The sequence below is a fragment of the Fistularia commersonii genome, chromosome 22, assembly GCF_037954325.1.
Source record: "Fistularia commersonii isolate RoL2024-O1a breed Wild chromosome 22, RoL_Fcom_v1.0, whole genome shotgun sequence".
NCBI lineage: Eukaryota > Metazoa > Chordata > Actinopteri > Syngnathiformes > Fistulariidae > Fistularia > Fistularia commersonii.
The window spans coordinates 230,001-250,506 of record NC_141305.1 but is presented as its reverse complement, the minus strand read 5'-3'; the positions used below and the strand labels follow the sequence as shown (position 1 = coordinate 250,506).

General features: G+C 57.2%; 4 protein-coding genes across 7 annotated transcripts in view; 2 read left to right on the top strand and 2 right to left on the bottom strand.

The window, feature by feature from the left end:
- The window catches only part of LOC147221157 (bile salt-activated lipase-like), a 67,746-nt gene that overhangs the window by 29,078 nt on the left and 18,162 nt on the right, over window positions 1-20,506 (top strand). The window lies entirely within an intron of this gene.
- qsox2 (quiescin Q6 sulfhydryl oxidase 2) lies at window positions 113-6,115 on the bottom strand. 4 transcript variants are annotated; one of them, XM_086169389.1, is made up of 12 exons: window positions 5,277-6,115; window positions 4,185-4,285; window positions 4,059-4,107; window positions 3,869-3,974; window positions 3,706-3,796; window positions 3,296-3,441; window positions 2,982-3,128; window positions 2,716-2,845; window positions 2,508-2,630; window positions 2,283-2,433; window positions 1,559-1,747; window positions 113-1,400 (listed from the first exon to the last, which is right to left on the bottom strand). In XM_086169389.1, the coding sequence occupies exons 1-12, from the start codon at window positions 5,521-5,523 to the stop codon at window positions 916-918; spliced, it is 1,965 nt and encodes a 654-aa protein (XP_086025515.1). In that variant the 5' UTR covers window positions 5,524-6,115; the 3' UTR covers window positions 113-915. The 4 variants fall into 4 exon arrangements, with proteins under 4 accessions (XP_086025515.1, XP_086025514.1, XP_086025517.1 ...); XM_086169388.1 differs by having other exon boundaries at window positions 113-1,475; window positions 5,277-5,705; XM_086169391.1 differs by having other exon boundaries at window positions 113-962; window positions 5,277-5,705.
- Window positions 6,350-9,523, top strand: cfap77 (cilia and flagella associated protein 77). Its single transcript, XM_086169402.1, has 7 exons — window positions 6,350-6,674; window positions 7,660-7,743; window positions 8,041-8,143; window positions 8,695-8,935; window positions 8,999-9,098; window positions 9,183-9,284; window positions 9,391-9,523. Exons 2-7 carry the CDS (start codon window positions 7,681-7,683, stop codon window positions 9,505-9,507), a joined length of 726 nt encoding a protein of 241 aa, XP_086025528.1. The 5' UTR covers window positions 6,350-6,674; window positions 7,660-7,680; the 3' UTR covers window positions 9,508-9,523.
- ddx31 (DEAD (Asp-Glu-Ala-Asp) box polypeptide 31) lies at window positions 12,426-18,720 on the bottom strand. The gene is made up of 20 exons (XM_086169519.1): window positions 18,590-18,720; window positions 18,330-18,427; window positions 17,943-18,181; window positions 17,789-17,864; window positions 17,547-17,590; window positions 17,268-17,338; window positions 17,073-17,182; window positions 16,521-16,562; window positions 16,373-16,437; window positions 16,153-16,272; window positions 15,910-16,016; window positions 15,594-15,817; window positions 14,764-14,916; window positions 14,624-14,683; window positions 14,452-14,502; window positions 14,236-14,375; window positions 14,064-14,148; window positions 13,824-13,935; window positions 13,542-13,746; window positions 12,426-12,812 (listed from the first exon to the last, which is right to left on the bottom strand). Exons 2-20 carry the CDS (start codon window positions 18,414-18,416, stop codon window positions 12,701-12,703), a joined length of 2,103 nt encoding a protein of 700 aa, XP_086025645.1. The 5' UTR covers window positions 18,417-18,427; window positions 18,590-18,720; the 3' UTR covers window positions 12,426-12,700.

Genomic DNA, 20,506 nt, shown 5'->3' with positions numbered 1-20,506 from the left:
GCCTCCGAGCTCACGGTCTCAGCTCCTGCGACCGGAGCTGGCGCCTAGCACGCTAGCAGTAGCATTGTGCGGCTAGCAGGACTTCCAAGAAAGAGGGCCGGAGAGCGGAGGCTGCGGGAAACTGATTTATTTACATGGTAGTTTCACGACCGGGAGACACCCAGGATTCATCCACAAGCAGGAAGGAATTAAAGACGTCGTCCGGCAGAACCTTCCGGTCCACTTTTATTGGGACTTTTCTTTTTCATGCAAAGACACATTTCCATTCCTCAACATTAAAACCCAAATGTGGACCGATCGGAGTCCGGCGTTCGTAGCCGTGGCGACGGCGGCCGAGGGCAGTGTGTCAGCTTTGGTCCGGACGGACAGGTGACCGGGTCAAAGGTCGATGCAGGTCAGATGTCAAGGTGGTGCTGGTGGTGCCTTCAGGGCCACAGTTGGACTTCACAGTTTGTTCACGGGCAGGAAGAGAAATACAATCTGTCGGGATTCGTTGGACGACGGATTCGTTCGTAAACCATTTCTAACGACCCGAGGGGTCACGGGACGTCCCGGCTTGGTCGACCTGTTACCGTGACGACGGGAACGTTTCAGCAGGTGGCATCATGGAGACGGACGTCTTCCTGTGGAGGGTCGAAGGGGCGCCGGAGACAGATGGAGGCGGGGCATGCTTTAGCCCCGCCCCCTCCAGAGTGACATGGACCCCCCACACACACACACACAGCAGGAGGAGCTTCAGTGTAAAACAGGTTTGACCAGCAGGGGGCGCCAAAGACGCCCAGTGGACGGTCGGCGCTTCACGGCGGGTACGACAGGCTCCGCCCCCAGGGGGGAACCGGCAGGCCCGTCCGTTCGTCAGCAGGATTCGGCACAAAGTCCGGCGGCGTTCTGACCCGGAACCTCCGGGGTCCCGGGTCAGACGTGGAGCCGATGGTATCTGAGCCTCCACCTCCTGGAACGGACTTTGAAGAAGAAGAAGAGCAGCATGAGGAAGAGGCAGGAGCAGACGTAGAGGACCACACACAGACTCATGTCCACGCTGTTGAAGCCGAGACCCAGGATCCAGATGCCGCCCCCCCTGGATCCCCCGGAGGCCCCGGAGGCAGTCAGGAGACCCCCTGAACCCCTGGACCCGCCTTCCTGCTCTAACGCCTGCGGCCGGCCGGTCTGTGCGGGACCGGGACCAGGACCCGGTTCGGGACCGGCGGGCGCAGGGATTCTTGGGGGGGTCAGATTGTACAACCCTGACAGGTTCGCGGCGCCGTAATGGCGGCACAGGAAGAGCAGGACGTTCTCCTGGTTCCAGACGTGGACGCCGTTCATCTCCTCGTGGCAGGAGGGACAGAGGGAGGGGCTCGGCCACGCCGCCTTCGGGAACTGGGGGTCGTCACTCAGGGAGCCTGACACACACACACACACACACACACACACACACACGCACGCACACGCACACAGTGTTTCTGGGAGGGCTCCCTCTGCTGGACAAAGCCATCATTACACCTGACATCTGCAGCCTGTGTGTGTATGTGTGTGTGTGTGTGTGTGTGTGTGTGTGTACCTGCCAGTCTGCTGTTGACCATGTTGTGTTGTCTCCACAGCCACAGGACCTCCTCCTCAGGGCTCTGAACCTCCTTCATGCTGCTCGCCGCCGCCACCTCAAAGTGGCGGCCACATTCCTGGCATCCAAAGAAGGTCCTAATGTACCGACGCATCACCTGCAAGACGGGGGCCACCTCGGCCTCAAGGGCTACACACACACACACACACACACACACACACACAGGACAATATATTTGATATCATCACTTTTCTTGCAGTGCCAGAGATCCCTCAGCTGCTTCTGTCCCAGATTCCACGATGGATTAGAATTTATTCTTCCTCCATCCTCGTGGGGAAACTGCTTCTCTGCAATGAAGCCATCACAGATGAAGCATCCAGAAGGAAGCCGCGGAGCAGCGAGGCTGACGGACCTTCTGCACTGAACCACATAGAAAGCCTCTGCTGCTCCTCTATGTTCAAATGACATCTAGTTTTACATCTCAATCTTCACGTCATCTTTCACCTCAGCAGCAGTTTGTATCTGCATGCATGTTTTGTCTCATTGTTTAACATAATAGTGCACTTTCCTGTTTCACGTGCACTCCGCTGTTATTATTTTGATCATCTCCTGTCACAGCTGATGTAAGAAACATCTCCGTTCCTTCAGCAGGGATTGACCATAAAGCTGACTAACCAGAGTAGGAGATACCAGACACAAGGTGTGTGTGTGTGTGTGTGTGTACCAGTGTTTTGGAGCGCTGTGGGCGCGGCCTGGTGCTGGACCGTCAGAACATGGAACAGGGTCCACAGACCACAGGGGTACCCCCTGAGTCCAGGCCTGCTGCCTTGGCAACCGACCCAGCGAAGCTCCGCCCCCAGGAACACACCTGAGATCTGGACAGACGGGTGGTTCAGGTTTGGGTTCTGCGCGGGTTCTGAAGAGGAACCGCTCCGGGTCCAGGTCTCACCCTCATCCGGTTGTCCACCAGGTCCAGGACGGCCTTGTAGGGGATTTGCTGCAGCGGCAAACTGAGCAGCCAATCAGAGAGCGTCTCCATCAGCTTGACGACCGAGGATCCGCCTGGATACAGCTGACACGGAGAGGGGGGTCACAGGGGGCGGGGCCGGGGCACAGGGGGCGTGGCCAGCGAGGCGCAGGGGGCGGGGCTGTGTTACCTTGGCAACCAGCGTGACAAAGTCCTTGAAGACCTTCAGCTCCTCCCCCTCCAGCGTGTGATGGGCGGCCAGCTCCACCCTCAGCAGGTAGTGTAGAGCTGATTCCAGATCAGCCAGGTAGACCTTGGAGCTGATGGAACGGAGGTCATAGGTCAAATGTCACGGGCCGCCTCTCACACTGTCAGTTTTAGAAGCTCCTTCAAACTTCCACCTCCTTCCTGCCGAAATCCATCCGGAACGGCGATCGAGGATCGAGAAGGTCTCACCTGTCGAAGTCCCTCCGGCCCTCGAACCCTGGACTCGCCGTCGCCCCCCGCTGGAGCCGGCTGGAAGCTCCTGGGCCGGACCGCCGCCGCCGCACGCCAGGGAGCGTCTTCAGCGCCGACGACAAGAAGAAACGCTGCCTCTTCTGACTGCCAGCAGCACCACGGAGACAACACACACTCATTCTTACTGCTAACACATACACAACAAACACACATATCCTGGCGGCTGCTAGTGTGTGTGTGTGTGTGTCTTTCCTCATACAGGCAGTAGTGTGTGTGTGTGTGTATGTGTGTGTGTGTGTGTGTTTCCTCACACAGGCAGCAGTGTGTGTGTCCCGTTGGGCTGCAGCAGGTAGAGGGCTGGGGTGCCTGTAGTTCCCAGAGCATCCAGCAGGGGGCGCTCTGCGCTGAGGGCCCTCCTCACCTCCACGCCAGAGAAAGGCAGAAGGTCCAGGATCACCTGGCGACACAGGACCGTCAGAGGGTGCGAGGCTCCGCCCCCTGCCGGCCGGAGCCTCGCACCGTCGCCACGGCGACAAGAAGACAGACCATAGCGGCCTGTGGTTTGCTGAGTGAGGTCGCCTTGACCTCTGACCTCACAAACATGACCAACTGGTGCGTTCATCTGGCAGTGAGCCGCCTTACACTGCTATCGCAAGAGGTGGTTGGCATGGCGATGATCTGATTGGATTCATTGAACCCCCCCCCCCCCCAGTCCACCTACCTCTCGGCCCACGTAGGACTCTGGCTCCTCCACGATGATGGCGGTATAGTGATCTGACCTTTGACCCAGCAGAGAGAGCAGCTCCTTGGAGCTACACACACACACAGGTATATGAGTGTGTGTTGATGTCAGACAGCTGGTCTGTGAAGTTCTGGTCTGGTACCTGAGGGGGTCCAGGGGGGGGCACAGGTCTGGTCGGTTCTGTCTGGTGTGGTTCTGCAGGATGTTCACCATCAGTTGTCTCACTGCCTGGATCTCTCTGTCCCCACCTGCACCCATGCTTAGGCCATCAATCAATCAATCAATCAATCAGCCAATCAATCAACCCGTCAGGGAGCAGGGCGCCGCCTCACCTCTGTAGGTCGTCCCTTTGTCCGACTCCAGGCTGTGAGCCCTGAAGTACTGAGGACAGATGGCACACATCAGTGTGTGTGTGTGTGTGTGTTTGTGTGTGTGTATGTGTGTGTGTCCTCACATACTTTGAACGTTGGGTAAAACTTGATGTTGAATTCTTTACACACATCATGGTGTTCTTCCTGAGCACAGTCCAGGACCCCGACCCGGATCACCTGCTGCCAGTCTGGAGGGGGGGGGGGGGATCATTTATACCCTGTTGTTGTTGAAGCCTTCACACACACACACACACACACACAGCTTCACACCACGCTGAGGGAATGTGGATTCAGCCTCCATCTGTCTATCACAGTCTCCTGGGACACATTCATTGGAGACCAGCTGCTTCTCTCTCTCACACACTCACACACACACTCACACACACACACACACAAAGACTTTCTCTCCTTTTGTGTGAACCACCTGCCAGACGCAGACCCCGAGAGACCCCTCCCCCCGGGACTGACACCAGGAGACCAGGACCGGATCCAGGGCCACGTCCTGGACCAGCACCAGATGCAGAACCAAGACCAGATCCAAGTTGCGGATCCAAGTCTTTAAGTTACTGACTTCTGTCTAAAAACTCGACGATGAAAAAGTTGTTCGAGAGTCGTGATATTTCCCCCCGTTCCTGAACGCATCAAAACAATGGCTCCGGTGTGACGTCACAGCCCGGCTCAGCCAATCAGAGCGCAGCCTTGAGTCACACCGGCCCTCCATGAAGAGCGGACGGTTTCTCTGTGATTCTTCCTTCTCTCTGACGCCTCAGTTTCAGAGATAAAACGCAAATATTTCTGCCCGAACGATCCGTCGGTGTTTCCGAGTGTCTCCTCCGCTGTTTCCGGCTGTTCCCTCCGAGCTCATGAACATTCATTCATTCATTCGTTCGTTGATCTGGGATCGGGAGAACAAGCGGGACCTGCCCGACATGCAGAACTCCGATCGGAAAAGTGATGATTTTCAGCGATTCGCGAGTTCAAACACACTTGGTTTCGTTTCCCCAGCGACATAAAAACCGAGCTACGGATATTAAAGACGAGCTTCCCCAAAATAAACCGCGCCGAAGGGCGGACGGGAGGTTCCGGAGAAAGAACACGACCAGGAATCCCGTGACGGATTCGCTGAAGTTTACAAAGACATCGATAATAAATAAAACGCTCGGAGTCCGGAAGCGGTACCTGCGACATCCTGTGCCAGCGCCTTCCAGGTGCCGGAGTACTCGATGCAGTGTCCGCACCAGGACGAGAAGAACTGGACCAGCCAGGCCGACGACGAGTTGCTGACGGCGGCCTTCAGGCTACCGCTGCCCAGGATCAGCAGCGGGTCCTCCTCCGTGTACAACCGGGCTGCGCCTCCCGCGGCCCCGCGGACACAGGCGAGGAGGGCCGCCGCCGCCAGCAGGACCCGGAGCCCCCGGCCCGACATCCGGCGTCAGGGAGCCGGGCGTACCGGGCCGCGGAGCGACATGGAAGCGGCCGCTCCGGTCACCGGGACGGAGAGCGTCGGCGGAAGCGGGGAAGAGCAACGTCTCGCCGCGACGGGGTTTCCGAGAGGCGGGTTGAAGCCGTGGAAGCGACCGGTGAAGACCTGCGGCCGGAGGAGACGCGGCGCCTCTGTGATGCGTTCACGGACCCTCGGAAAGCACATACACACACATGCACACTTACACACACACACACATATACACTCACAAACACACACACACATACACTCACACACACATACACTCACACACACACACACACACACATACACTCACACACACGCATACACATACACACGCACACACATACACACGCACACACATACACACGCACACACACAGATATACTCACACACAGACACACGTACACTCACGCACAAATTCACACGCACGCGCGCACACACACACACGTACACACACTCACACACACATACACGTACACACATACCCACACACACACACACAACTCGAAGGTCTCGGGAAAATGACGAGCACACAAAGTTTAAACTGCAAAGATTTAGGAAATATACTTGTTTAAAATTAAGGTTTTACATCTGATCAATATGTCAATAAACATCTCGCAATGCATGCGTTTCGGTCTGACTTAGTTTCCCGCCACGGGAAGAATCACTTCGTGTCAAAACCCAATGAAAGCGAGTGGAAAAGTGTCCACGGAACGCTGTGGAAAAAACACGACAGAAAACAACATTCTAGGGCCGGAAAGACAGAAAGCTGGATAAAAACAAAGACAGAGCGCCCCCTGCTGGCCGCACGAGGACCCGCCGCTTCCAGACCCGCGTGCTGGAAGGGTTCGAGGCGGCCGATCGGGTCTCCGATCGATCCCATCGATCCCATCGATCACAACGATAAACGGGAGGGAAGTGATCGGCGAACGTCTTCGGGACAGAAACAAGGAAACACCGAGCACCGCCCGCGCTCGTGCTGCCGCCTTTGGTTTTCCGGTGTTTCCGCGCCCTCACTTCCGGCCTTCGCGTCCCGTCGCCATAGCAACGGAGGTTTCGGACGCCGCAGGACGCAGCGGAGGCGGGTCGGACCGGACGGGCGGAGAAGCGGCAGTCGGAGTGATTGACAGGTCAGAAACCGAAGGTTCGCTTCCGTTCGATCGATGACTCGATCGGTGATCGATCGCGCTCGCGCCCTCGTCCCGGCCCACTTCCGGTGCCTGACGGCTTGCGGCCGAGGAGACGCCGCGGCGGAAGCAGTTTGAGCTCCATTTGCCTGCAGGGTTTTAATGTCGGGCTGTGATTGGCCGAGACCCGTGACGTAGCATGACGTCACCAACCTCCGCTCAGACCTGCCGAAACAAAGACCGGCCGCTGGGGGGGGGGGGGGGGGGGACCACGGTGTGGAACCCCATTAGAACCCAGAGAAGCTCCAGGCTCGTCCCAGATCGAGGCCAAAACCCTCTCAGGTTCCTGAGCCTCAGGACCTGCTCAAGGGTTTTGCTCAGACCCCGTCTTCCGGTCCCGTTCTGGACTTCCTGGTCCCTCTGAACGCTCAGTTCAAAGGACAGGCCGGTGACATCTGACCCGAGGGACCTCCGGTTCTTCTGGTTCCACCTCGGTGGAGACGAAGACCTCAGGGAGACGTGCAGGACGGAGGAGCCGACGGGAACCGATTCAGGTGGAGTCCGACGTCTCCAGGCGGACCGAGGACCCTGGCCAGTTCCTGAGAGACTTCCAGACCGGATCTGCAGCGCCGCTCCTCGGCCCCGGGGGCCCCATCGGGTTAGAACATCAGAGGAGGTCCGGAACCTTCTATATCTCCCGGAGGAGGTCCTCTGCAGGACCTCGACGGTTCCAGAAAGGCCCGAGAGGGACGAGCCCAGGGACGTTCCTCCAAGAAACGAGGCCGCACAGGTGAAGGTGGTCCGAACCTGCGGACGGACCATTGAGTCCTGCTCGGGACCCCAGAAGGTCCCGTCACCTTGGGGTCCGAGCAGAACGTCTCACGCCTGCAGGTCCACTCTCGAAGGCGGAGGGAAGCGTCCCAGAAGAACCCCGGGGTCGTGTCAGATCCACCAAGCAGAAACCTGTCCTATGTCTTCTGTCCCGCAGACCCTGGTCCTCCTCCTCGCCATGGTGTCTCCCAGAGTGGGCGTGGTCAGAGACTCCATGCTGACCAATCCCCTGCTCATAAAGGTGAGGTCGTCATGGTAACCAGACCGGGTTTCTCGGGTTCAAAGCGGTTCTGGTTGGAGATGCTGATCATCTAGGAGGACAAGTTCACCTGCCCTCTGACCTGAGCTGATGGTGAAGGTGGTCATGATGATGGAGATGGTGATGATGGAGATGATGTTGATGATGATGGAGATGATGATGATGATGATGATGATGATGATGGAGATGATGTTGATGATGATGGAGATGATGATGATGATGATGGAGATGATGATGGAGATGGAGATGATGATGATGATGATGATGATGTTCCCCCAGCCCCCCCTGGGTCGGACCCAGTCCAGCGGTCTGAACGTTCCTGGTCCAGAATTCACCTTCGGGATCCCCAGCGGATCACTGAGAGGAGGGGGTGTGGCCGAGGGTGAGACGTCGCCATGGAAACCACTCCTTGTGGCTGTGGGAGTGTGTATTAGGGAGTGTTTGCATGTGCGTGTAAATCTTTGTGTGTGTAAGGATGAGTGGTCATGTGTGTGAGTGTGTGTGAGTGAGTGTGTGTGTGTGTGTGTGTTTGTGTGTGTGTGTGTGTGAAAGAGAGGCTCAGCAGCGGTCAGCTGTCAGTGTGTGTTAGTGTGATGGAAACATTCCTCCAGGCAACAATCACTGCTGTCACTCAAAGAACCCTTGTTAGAACACACACACTCACACACCCACACACTCACTCGCTCACACACACACACACACACACACACACACACAGACAGACAGACAGACACACACACACACACACACACACACACACACTGCCTGGTGATAGCAGAGGAAAGTTCCTGCAGGACCTGGATGTCCGTCCAGAGTGCTGTGGAAGCTTGCAGAGGTCCTGCAGAGGTCCTGCAGAGGTCCTGTGAAGGTCCTCCAGAGGTCCTGCAGAGCTTCTAGAAGGAGGGGTTCCTCTGATATTGTCGTGCTCCCCAGTTCTGTCCAACTGGAGGGTCCAGTCCAGGCAGGGGGGCTCGGCCTCTCATCGCCGCCTGGTCCCGGACTTCGTGTCCCTAAACCGGGACGCGGTCCGGTCAGGCCTGGTGACGGCCAGGGAGCTGAGCCAGTTCAGGGCGCAGAGGGGCGGGGCCAAGCAGGGCCCCGCCCCCGGCGCCCGCGAAGAAAGGGCCTCGCGCCGCCCCGCCGTGCCCGACATCGCCTTCGGAGTCACCACCAGGTGAGGAGCTGTCACCCGTCACCATGGTTACCATGACGTCCCCTGACCCCTGACCCCCCCCAGACCGCCGTCCCCTCTGGCCAACCTGCTGGCGCACCAATATGGCCGCCGATGGCTGGACGAGCAGCTGCGGCGGAGCGGCGCCCTCAAGCAGCAGCAGAGGGTGAGTCCCCGCTCCCCGTCTCCATGGCGACGCCCCCCCCCCCCCAGGGTTCCCCCCCGCCCATGGAGAACGTTCTGTGTGCAGATGAAGGTCAGCAGGATCAGCGAGACCAGAACCAGCTTGCTGAGGAGGACCAAGGTTCTACCACACATAGAGAGCCCTCAGAGGACCTCCCGCTTCTCACAGGTGACACACACACAGACACACACACACACAGACACACACACACACACACACACACACGCATAGATTAGCTGTCTTCTGATTGGCCGCTGGTGGGTGTGCTCCCCAGGTGGCCCCGTCCCTGGACACCTTCCGGGACCAAGAGAGTCGGGTCCGGGCCTTCAGGGCCCGCTGGGCCGTCCAGGCGCTGCTGCCCCCTGCTGGACGGGGGCGGAGCCACATGTGAGCCAATAAAAGTGCAGAAACGAGTTTGGGTCTTTGTTGTTATCAGGGGACCAATCAGGTCACGGCGGGGGCGGGGCTTCCACAGGAGGCCTTGTTGGTCCAAATATGGTGATGGAACCGCAGGCGACTTGAATCGCCATCGTGATCTGACGGGGGGTTCTTCACACAACATGGAGTCATCGCCATGGAAACGGTCCAAGCCTGTCAGGACCGGACCAATCCAGAACCACAGGATGTTCTTCAGGAACCTTGGAGAACCCACACAGGTTCCTTTGCTACAAGGTTCTGGGAGCATCCTACAGACAGACTGACAAGTGTGTGTGTGTGTGTGTGTGTGTGTGTGTGTGTGTGTGTGTGTGTGTGTGTGTGTGAGTGCACCCGATTGATTATTGATCTACAATAAGGTCAGGTGACAAACCAGCCAATGATTAGAGGAAACAAGACGAGAGAAAAGACAGGAAGAGTAACAAAGATACAAGCAGGCAGGAGACACACACACACAGACACACAGACACTCACACACAGACACACACACACTCACACACAGACACACACACACACTCACACCCACCGCGCTCACACACCTGGAGGAGGAGGAGTTCTCCAGTGTGAGCTGGCGCGCCAGCCGCCGATCGATCACTTCCCGGGATCGATCCCCGCCGCCGGCTCCTCCGGTCCCGGCGGGTCTCCGGACCCTGGCAGGCCATGACGTCACGGGGATGTCGCTCTGACGTCACGGGGATGGACCTCCGCTCCAGCTTCTGCATCGACTCCCTGCTCGCCCTGCGCGCGCCCCCCGCGCCCCCGCCGCGGCCCGCCGCCGCCTCCTTCCTCATCCGGGACATCCTGGCGGCTCCGGGTCCGGGTCCTGCTCCGGGTCCTGGTCCTGCCCCGGGTCCTGCTCCGGGTCCGGGTCCTGCTCCGAGTCCAGGTCCTGCTCCGGCCGCGGAGCCGCGGCGGTCCGAGGAGGAGCGGGAGGACGGGGCGTCCGCAGGTGAGAGCGTCCGCTTCGGTCCGGGAGGGAATCGATCTTATCACCTGATTGGAAAAGTTTCAGTTATTGATCCAAGAGAATGCAGTGATCGATTGATAGGTTTTATGTCCGCAAGCGGCTGAAAACAATGAGGGAAAAGAGACAAAGTGGATTTTTCTCCGTCCGTCAGTCCTGGTTCCGGTCCCGGTCATTGAGGTCCCGATTGATCCCTGAAGGTGAGCCGCCCATCGATTAGTGATCAGAAAACATTACGATCCACTTCGATCAGTTTGGTTTTGGGTTTCTGGATTCTCTGAAGTTCAAGATCAGGTTCAGATCAGGCGACCTTTGACCCTGATCCGGATCGGGCCCCGGACCGGGGTCGGGATCAGACGGAACCGGGGTCGTACCGGATTAGGATTAGTTTAGAACGGGAGTAGACCGGGACCGGGAACGGATATGACCGGATCCGACCCGGATCGGTCGGACCGGTAGAGTAGACCGGGACCGGGGCGGAGTCCGGGATCGGACCCGGCCGGATCAGGAACGGGTTCTGAGCGGCGTGCTGTCCCCCCAGCGGAGGGCGGAGCCTGCGAGGCCCCGCCCCCCCCGAAGAAGGCCCGCAAGGCTCGGACGGCGTTCAGCGAGCAGCAGCTGTCCAGGCTGGAGAGGAGCTTCAGCAGGCAGAAGTACCTGAGCGTCCAGGAGCGCCTGGAGCTGGCCCACGCCCTGAGGCTCAGCGACGCACAGGTCAAGACCTGGTACCAGAACCGCAGGTGGGCCCGGGGGGGGTTCTCACATCTTTTGGGTCCAGGGACCTCCTGCAGGGGAGGACCTGCTCCGGGGAGCTTCATGATCCTCAGCAACGATCGATCCATCATCTTCACCTCCATTTGTCTGCATGAAAACCTTAGCAGGTATCACACATCATCTTCTCCCCCTGCGGTGGTCCTCCTGAAGACCCCAGGAACCCTCCATAGCATCCCTAGAGCTCAAACATCTCCACCTCCATCAGTCCTCCTGAAGACCGCAGGAACCCTCCATAGCATCCTTAGAGCTCAAACATCTCCACCTCCGCTGGTCCTCCTGAAGACCTCAGGGATGATGTTCTTTGTTCTCACCGATCATGTCATTGATCGCAGAAGCTCCGCCCCCGCGGCCCCAGATCCCATAACCAGAATTTTCACGTCCCTTTGAAAAACATGAAATTGGTTCAGAGCAAATATCAAAACAAATGTGTTTATTAATCCAGAAATAATTGATCAGAGATGAGTGATAAAAAGTCAATTAATAATCAGACCGTGTGGTAATCAATTCTCTTTGGGGTCCATCTCCAGGAGCCGGTCCAGGGGATCCATAGTCCCGACCACTTATTGATCCATGGCCCAAGGCGGGGGGGGATCAGGGGCTTCTGATTGACGATTGTTTATTGATCAGTCAAGATGTGGATCAATCTTTGCGGGATTCAATTGCAAGCTGACTGATGTTCTCTCCACGTTCCTCCAGGACCAAGTGGAAGCGCCAGTCTTCTGTGGGCCTGGAGGTCCTGGCCCAGAGCGGCAGGATGTTGGTTCCCGCCCACTTCCTGTACCAGCCGGCCCCCGGCCTCCACCTCTACCTGTGCAGAGGCTCCGCCCCCTCCGCCCGAGCCCCGCCCCCTCCGCACCTTCCCTGAGGACCGGGCGGACAGAAGACGCTTCTCCTCCGGGACGCCCTGACCTTCTGGTCCGACCCCGGGAGCAAAGACCGGACGTTTCCGGGTTCTTCTCCGGAGGAGCTCCTGCTTCCTGAAGGATCCACCAACGTGGCTCCGCTTGAGAAACCATCCATTATTGATCTGAGGGAGCCTTTGGTGGACGGAGGCGCGGCGTCCACTGGATGACGGGTCAAAAACCGATCGGACGTATTGATGATGTTTCTGACTGGGATCAATAAAAGTTGTCTGATTTTCAATGAATATCAACCGCTTTATTCCCCCCCCCCGTCCCCCCGCCCCCCCGTCCCTGAGTCCAGCCGATGTCAGGGTGGCTGGTTACTATGACAACAACCCCTGCCAACAAAGAAGTCCGTGATCCACCAGCGATCCAGTCTGTCCTTCTACTCCAGTGCAGGGTATCTGGGAGTAGGTGGCGTCCTCCGTCCTGCAGGAGGTCCACAGACGTCCGTCCTCTGTTGGGACGAGCGGCTGAAGGACGTGGAGATCATTGGAGATCATTGGAGATCATTCAGACCCCTTTTTCTGCTTCTTCAGCCTCTTCTTCCTCGCCAGGGTTCCTTCCATCCCACTGGAGAACTCCGACTGGAGCAAGTGGCGTTCCCTGCGACCTATGGACCTGAGTGCACGCACGCACGCACGCACGCACACACACACACACACACACACACACACACACACACACACACACACACACACACACACACACACACACACACACACACAAACACACACACGTGATAGGAAGCAGTAATGAGCTGGGTGTCCTGACACCGCAGGGAAACACTTAACGCAGAACCTCCCTCTACACCTGCACCACACACACACACACACACACACACACACACACACACACACAGGCGACCCCACACACCCAGAGGGTGGTGGGAAACACACACCTGTAATGAAGTCCCTGTTGACCATTGAGTGTGTGTGTGTGTGTGTGTTTGAGTTGAGACCGTTTTCTTGTCAGACCTTGTCCAGACAAGTATGCTGTGAAGAGCAGCTGCTCTGATTCACACACACACACACACACACACACACACACACACACACACACACACACACACACACACACCGTTTAGAAAGGGGGGTTCTAATGACAACTAACTTGTAACACCTGTGTGTGTGTGTTAAATTATGATGACCACCCCCCCGACACAGTCACATAATACGCTTGGACCCAAGTGTGTGTGTGTGTGTGTGTGTGTGTGTGTGTGTGTGTGTGTGTGTGTCTCCCCCTGGCCCCCCTGCACCCTCTGTAACTTCTGCTTCAGCCGCTGACAAAGTGCTGTCAGACCAGTATCTGATCACTCATTAATACCTGAGGAAGCATGGAGGCACTCACCTCTTCTGCCCCCCCGCCTGCTTCTTGGGGTCCCTCTTCCTGCTGGGGTCCCTGCTGGGGGCCCCGCGGGCGGCGGCGAGGCCTTGTGGGGCGTCCCGGAGCCCGAAGCTCTTGGCGGCGTGGCCCAGGTGCAGCGAGCGGATGTGAAAGATGTGTTTGAGGGGGGCGGGGTAGGCGGTGTACGCCCGCAGGAAGGACTGCAGCGCTGGGGAACACACAGCATCATACATCACACACACACACACACACACGTGCACGCGCACGCACGCACAAAATACTTACCTTTTTTAGCCGTTTGCACCGACTGAGCATCGCTGTGGACAAAGTTCTCAAACTCTGTCTGCAGGACGGTGGAACGTTCCATCACCTCCTGTTCCCTCGCCCGGGCAGAGCTCTGACACACACACACACACACACACACACACACACACACACACACACACACACTGTGAGATGAAAGCCCAGCAGGGACAATGTGTCTGGAAGCTTCCGAACCAGAGGCTCCGCCCCCAGAGGCGTCACCTTGCTGTGGTATTTGCCCCGCCCCTTGTATGTGTCGTCCTTCATCAGAGTGGACAGGATATCAAGGAGCTTCATCTCTGATAGGCTGGAAGAGACCAAGCCCCGCCCACAGGGTTAGATCCAGGAAGTAAACCAGGAAGTAAACCAGGAAGTGGACCACAAGATGTCCTACCTGATGTTGTGATTGGCCAGTTCGTCGATGAAGGCGGTCTCGGAGGGCGTGAGGAAGAGGAGGCTGCTGCCTCGTCCTCCGATGCGAGCCGTGCGCCCGACGCGGTGCACGTACTCGGTGGCGGCAGCAGGAGGCGTGTACTAAACACACACACACACACACACACAGATTAGCCCGGCCAGGGGGTTGGTATCCCTTCGGCATCTCGACGCCTACCTGAACAATCCAGGTGACCTGCGGCAGATCCAGACCTCGAGCCGCCACATCCTGAAAGACCACGAGCAGCAGTCAGACCTGAACCGAAGCTGGATCCACAGGACTGATCACACAGATCGATCATCCGATCGATTAACGGACAGATGGATGGATGGATGATGTCACTACTGACCGTGCAGAGAAGAACACCTGACAATGACGCCGAGAACTGGAGGAACACCTCAGAGCGCTCCTGGTGGATGGAGAACACACACCCCTGTGACTGCAGCTGACACACACACACACACACACACACACACACCCTGGTCTCACCTCTTGCTTCATGTTGCCGTGGAGACGCAGGAAGTTGATCCTGGTCTTGTAAGTGGCCGAGGGCCGGCAGAGGACGGAGGTGAGGAGATGGTGGAGGAACTCGACCACCTCGCAGCTGGACACGAAGACGACGAGCTTGTTGTCCTCGGAGAACTGAGACACAAAGGCAGAAGGTTCTCCTGACGTGGACAGAACCTCAGACAGGGTTTCTGCGGCTATCAGCTCAACTTATTTAAGGCTTCTGCACAATCGTAATGCCCGCGTCCACCTGTGGAGTTTATCCTGAATAACGTTGGCGTTCTCCGTCTGAAAGGACACCTGAGCTTCTGAGAGAGGGTGGACCTAAAGAAGCGCACGGACTGAACTCTGCGTACGACTATCAGTGAGCGTCACAAGTCGGTTTCCTTGTTGCTCCTCGTATCTGCTCCTCGTGATGATCGGAGCGCCGAGTGCACCTCCGGTTTTCTCAGAAAGTTCATTTGCGTCCTCCTGAAGGTCCGTGCGCACCTCCGTGACACGGCCCTTTGAGGGCCTCGGGGCTTTTCTTGCAGTCCGGCGTTGCGTCTTCACTGCCTCAGGACAGACAATCGGACGAAAAATCACACTTTCCCGTTTTCCGGACGCCGCCGCTCTTTGGCGTTTTGACTTTGTCAACGACGGCCAGCGACGGGTCCCGTCTGTCAATCATCTCCGACCATCTCGTTCTTCTGCTCCAAATGTGTATCCGGCCTCGGCAATAAAGCTTACATCGAGTGTATTTCAATTTTCAATCCCCTTTAGACGCTCGTTCAGAACCTCCTTCGTGCTCCGAACCGACCAGGAGGTCCTACCTGACACTTGTCCAGGATGAAGGCGGCCAGGCACACCAGGCGGACCTTGCTGGGAACCAGGACCACGAACTGGCTCAGCTCCTCAGGAACCGTGAAACTCTCCGCCGGGGCGGCGGCCTCGGGGTCAGAGGTCACCGTGTCAGCGCTGAGGTCACAGGGGGCGGATTCACACACCTGGATGCTGACCGGCTCCTTCAGACAGATGTCTGCTAACCGAGTCACACCTGAGACACAGGTGTGTGTGGGGGGGGTTAACCTCAGTGACACACACACACACACACACACACACACACACACACACACACACACACTTTACCAGAGGTGAGAGTGGCCGACAGCAGGACATTCTGTCGGCTGGATCCACTGGAGTTCAGACTGTTTAAGATGATGGTCAGGTCCTTCTCAAAACCCAGATCCAACGTCCTGTACGCACACACACACACACACACACACACACACACACAGGTCAAACTGATTAGATGAAATCATTTCTGATCAGTAGTGGTTGGTTATTGATGCTGTGTGTGTGTGTGTGTGTGTGTGTGTGTGTGTGTGTGACCTGTCGGCCTCGTCCAGCACCAGCCAGCGGGTGGCGCTGAAGGCGATGCTGAGGGTGTGTTTGATGTGATCCACCAGGCGTCCCGGGGTGGAGACCAGGATGTTGATGCCTTTCCGCAGCCTGCAGGAACAGCAGGAGGTTCTAGAGGTTGGAGGACACCTGGAGTGTTCTCCAGCTCGTCCAGGACCTACAGCGTCCCGTGAACAAGGCGGCGTCTGACCTGGCCTTCTCCGCCTTCCTCTTCTCGCCCCCCATCAGGACGCCCGGGACGATCCAGGTGAACGGCTGCCACGGGAAACACGAGGAACCCTTTCACATTTAGAGCCTGGCGATCGTGAGGAGGACGGAGGGTTGCGACGCCCCGTTACCTTGAGAAGCTTCTGGAAGGTGAGGTAGGTCTGCAGGGCGAGCTGACAACACAAGACAGAAAGTGACATCATCGGCAGGATTTCTAATCGACAACCAACAGCCGTCCAATTCAGACCCGTCTGTGTTCTCTATCAGTAATTCTGAGCAGAGCCGTCCGATGAGACGTGGAGAAGCTTTTCACAACGATCTACAGGAACCCAGGAGGAACCCGGGAGGAACCCAGGAGGAACCCAGGAGGAACCCAGGAGGAACCCGGGAGGAACCCGGGAGGAACCCGGGAGGAACCCAGGAGGAACCCAGGAGGAACCCGGGAGGAGGGAAACACTGCCTTCAGCCGAGAGGAACCCAGGCAGGCTGAGCTCGGCCAGACCTTCTGGGTCCAGCGGGCCGCCGGGCAGAACACACACACACTGACAGGGCTGGTGTGTGAAGAAGCTGAAGAAGAGTGGGGCCATGAAGACCGAGAGGACGGGTGCCGGCACGGTCCGGGTCCAAGGTCTACAGGCTGAGGTGGACCGGGGTCGGCCCGGGAAGACGGAGACGCCACACACCTCTCTGGTGGGAACCATGACGACGGCCAGCGGCCCGTCGGACCTCTGCACCTTGGGCCGGACCGCCTGGAGACTCTGGACCACCGGGACGGCGAAGGACAGCGTCTTCCCTGCACGGGAGATGGGTTGTCATGGCGACGCACGGCCACAACACAACACAACCATAAGCGACCAGATTCAGAACCAGAACCTCACCTGAACCCGTCTGAGATCGAACCACAGCGTCCCGTCCTGACAGGAGAGCTGGGATGGTCTGCTTCTGGACACTGTACACACACACACACACACACACACACACACACACACACACACAATCATGTAAACAAAGATAGAGATGTTCACAACTACACACACATCTGGGGATGCACACACACAAATATCCCTCACTGTAACACCACACAGCATTTAACAGTCTCAATAAAACAGGTGTGTGTGTGTGTGTGTGTGTGTGTGTGTGTGTGTGTGTGCATTAACCTGGTCAGGGTGGAAACGTTCAGGACCTTGCTCAGCGTCGCCACCTGGTGGACAAAAACATTTGGAGGCTTAAAGTGATGTTTCATCAATCAATAAAATCAATAAATGTTTGTGTGTATATGTGTGTGTGTGTGTGTGTGTGTGTGTTTGTGTGTGTGTGTGGGGGGGGCCTCGCTCTGGGGAGTGTGTCCAAGTTGATGTGTGTTTTGGTGAGAGGCGTCTGTGTGTGTGTGTTTCAATACCAGGTGAGGATGAAGGTGGAGGTCTGAAAAGGAATCAGAGGTGAAGATCTTCTCCTTCATCTGGAGAACATCTGGTCTGAGGAGGACAGAGGGAGAGGTTGAGGCAGGCTTGGTCGTCATGACGATGACATCACTGCGACGAGCCAATCAGAACCTGTGGATGTCAGGGATGTCCGGATTGTTTCTGAACAGCGAGGAGGTCTTGATGGAGCTCCTTCCGTCCTTCTTCTTGGGTGGCGTCTGCAGGAGCGCAGCTTCAGAGTCCTCCTGCCTCGGATGCGGGACGGACGGACGCGCGTCCCGCACCGCCTCCCGCACCGCCTCCCGCGGCCTCCTCCGCTTGGCGCTGCTGATCTCTGGGTCCCCGCCAAACCTCCTCTTCTCCGCCATGGTCTGCGGGTCCCCACACACACACACACACACACACACACACACACACACACACACACACACACACACACACACACACACACACACACACAGATCAATAGTGCTCTGATGAATCCATCAATGACGGCTCCGCCTCCCTCCTCACACTCACTCCGCTCCATCGGTTCCGGTTCTTCCTCCGGTCAGGCGACCCGCCGCCGGTGATGTTCAGGCACAGCTGCTCGTCCGCTGACGTCATCGTCCACGCGCCTGAAACACACGCATGTTCAGTCCCGGTTAAGCTCGGATGTTTCCGTTGACCGTCGTCCATCCCGGCCCGGAGGGTCCGGACCGAATGGACCGAATGGACCGAGGTGAACCGAGTTTGGTCGAATGGACCGAATGGACCGAATGGACCGAGCCAAATCTCACCTCTTCCTCCGGAAGCAGCACGCCGGCAGCCGTAACGCGAGGCTCCGGTTACTTCCGGTCGATAAACAAACGGGCTGACGGACACAAACTCACCGGAGGCTCGAGAGGTCGGCGGCACACGTGCGAAGGCTTCCTGCTACGTCACGCTGACCCCGCCTCCTGGAGGCCGGCCCCCGCGCATGCGCAGCGGTGTCCCGTGACCGCTCACCGATCCGATCGATCGCGCCGATTCCCGGGGGATCGGTGATCGATACGAGCACAGGTAATACTAACAGCGGGGGTACAAATACTACAAGAGTACTCTTAGTTCTACTCTAACTGGAAGTAGTACTAACAGTCGTAGCAGACGTCGTACTACTCATAGTTACTGTTGAGTATGCCTACTACTACGACTAGTAGGAGTAGTAGTGGTAACAAGGCATACTACTACTACCAGTAGTAGTAGTAGTGGTAACTAGGCATACTACTACCAGCAGTAGTAGTAGTAGTAGTAGTGGTAACTAGGCATACTACTACTACCAGCAGTACTAGTTGTTGTAGTAGTAGTATTGGTAGCTAGGCATACTACTACCAGCAGTAGTAGTAGTAGAAGTAGTAGTGGTAACTAGGCATACTGCTACTACCAGCAGTAGTAGCAGTAGCAGTAGTGGTAACAAGGCATACTACTACGAGCAGTAGTAGTAGTAGTGGTGGTGGTGGTAACTATGCATACTACTACCAGCAGTAGTAGTAGTAGTAGTAGTGGTGGAAACTATGCATACCACTACCAGCTGTAGTAGTAGTAGTGGTGGTGGTAACTATGCATACTACTCCCAGCAGTAATAGTAGTAGTAGTGGTAACTATGCATACTACTACTAGCAGTAGTAGTAGTAGTAACTAGGCATACTTCTACCAGCAGTGGTAGTTTTGGTAACTATGCATTATACTACCAGCAGTAGTAGTAGTAGTGGTGGTAACTAGTCATACTACTACCAGCATTAGTAGCAGTATTAGCAGGGTTGAAGGGTTACCAGGACAGGTGGACTGTGGCTTATTTAGAAAGGTGTTTCAGGCGCCCGTCACTTCCTGTTTCCTGTCCACGCTTTTCTTGTGAAGCGTCTCCCAATCACAGGGTGGCTTTGCCAGACAGCTGAGGACAGGAGGTGTGGAGGACCTGAGGACCTGAAGACAGGAGGTGTGGAGGACCTGAGGACAGATGGTCCAGGTCTCCTGGTCAGGTCAGAGCTCCTCCTGGCCGCCAGACGCCGCTGAAGCCGGAGGCGCCGCTCCTGATTGGTGGATCCGAGATGGTCAGTGCAGAGGCCGGCGAGGAGCCGGATGAAGGCCGGACGTGGTCTTCTTGGTCTCCTCCTCCTCCTCCTGCCTCTCCGTGGTCCTCCTGTGTGGATCTGATGTCCAGGTGTGTGTAGCAGGTGTGTGTGGTCTGCAGACTGTCACGGTGACGGCGTCCGTCCGTCATCCCATCAGCGGCCGTCACCTCCCATTTCCACGCCGCTCCACTTCCTGTCGCTGGCAGCGCGGCTTAAAAATAGAGCTGTCAATCAGGCGGCGGCGGGAGGGGGGGGGGGGCCCGCTGGGAGTCGGACCGTCGCCGCGGCGATTAATTATAGTCCTTTTCCAAAAATGGTCACTTTGAAACGTCGAGCGGCGGCGGAGCGGCGCTCAATCATCTACCAGGAACCCTCAGGGAGGGGCCAGTAGGCACAGGGAGACCACCGGGACCGGGACCGCCAGAACCAGACCCGCACCCAACACCCACAACAGAACCACAACCAAAGCCAGGAGAAGTCACGGGAACCTGAGAAGCTTCCGGAACAAACAAATGGTTCAGACCATCTGAAGGAGGCCGACGGTCTCGTGGGTTCTCCTCGAGGTCCCACACCTGGACCGGCCAGGACAGCGGGATCTCCTCCCGC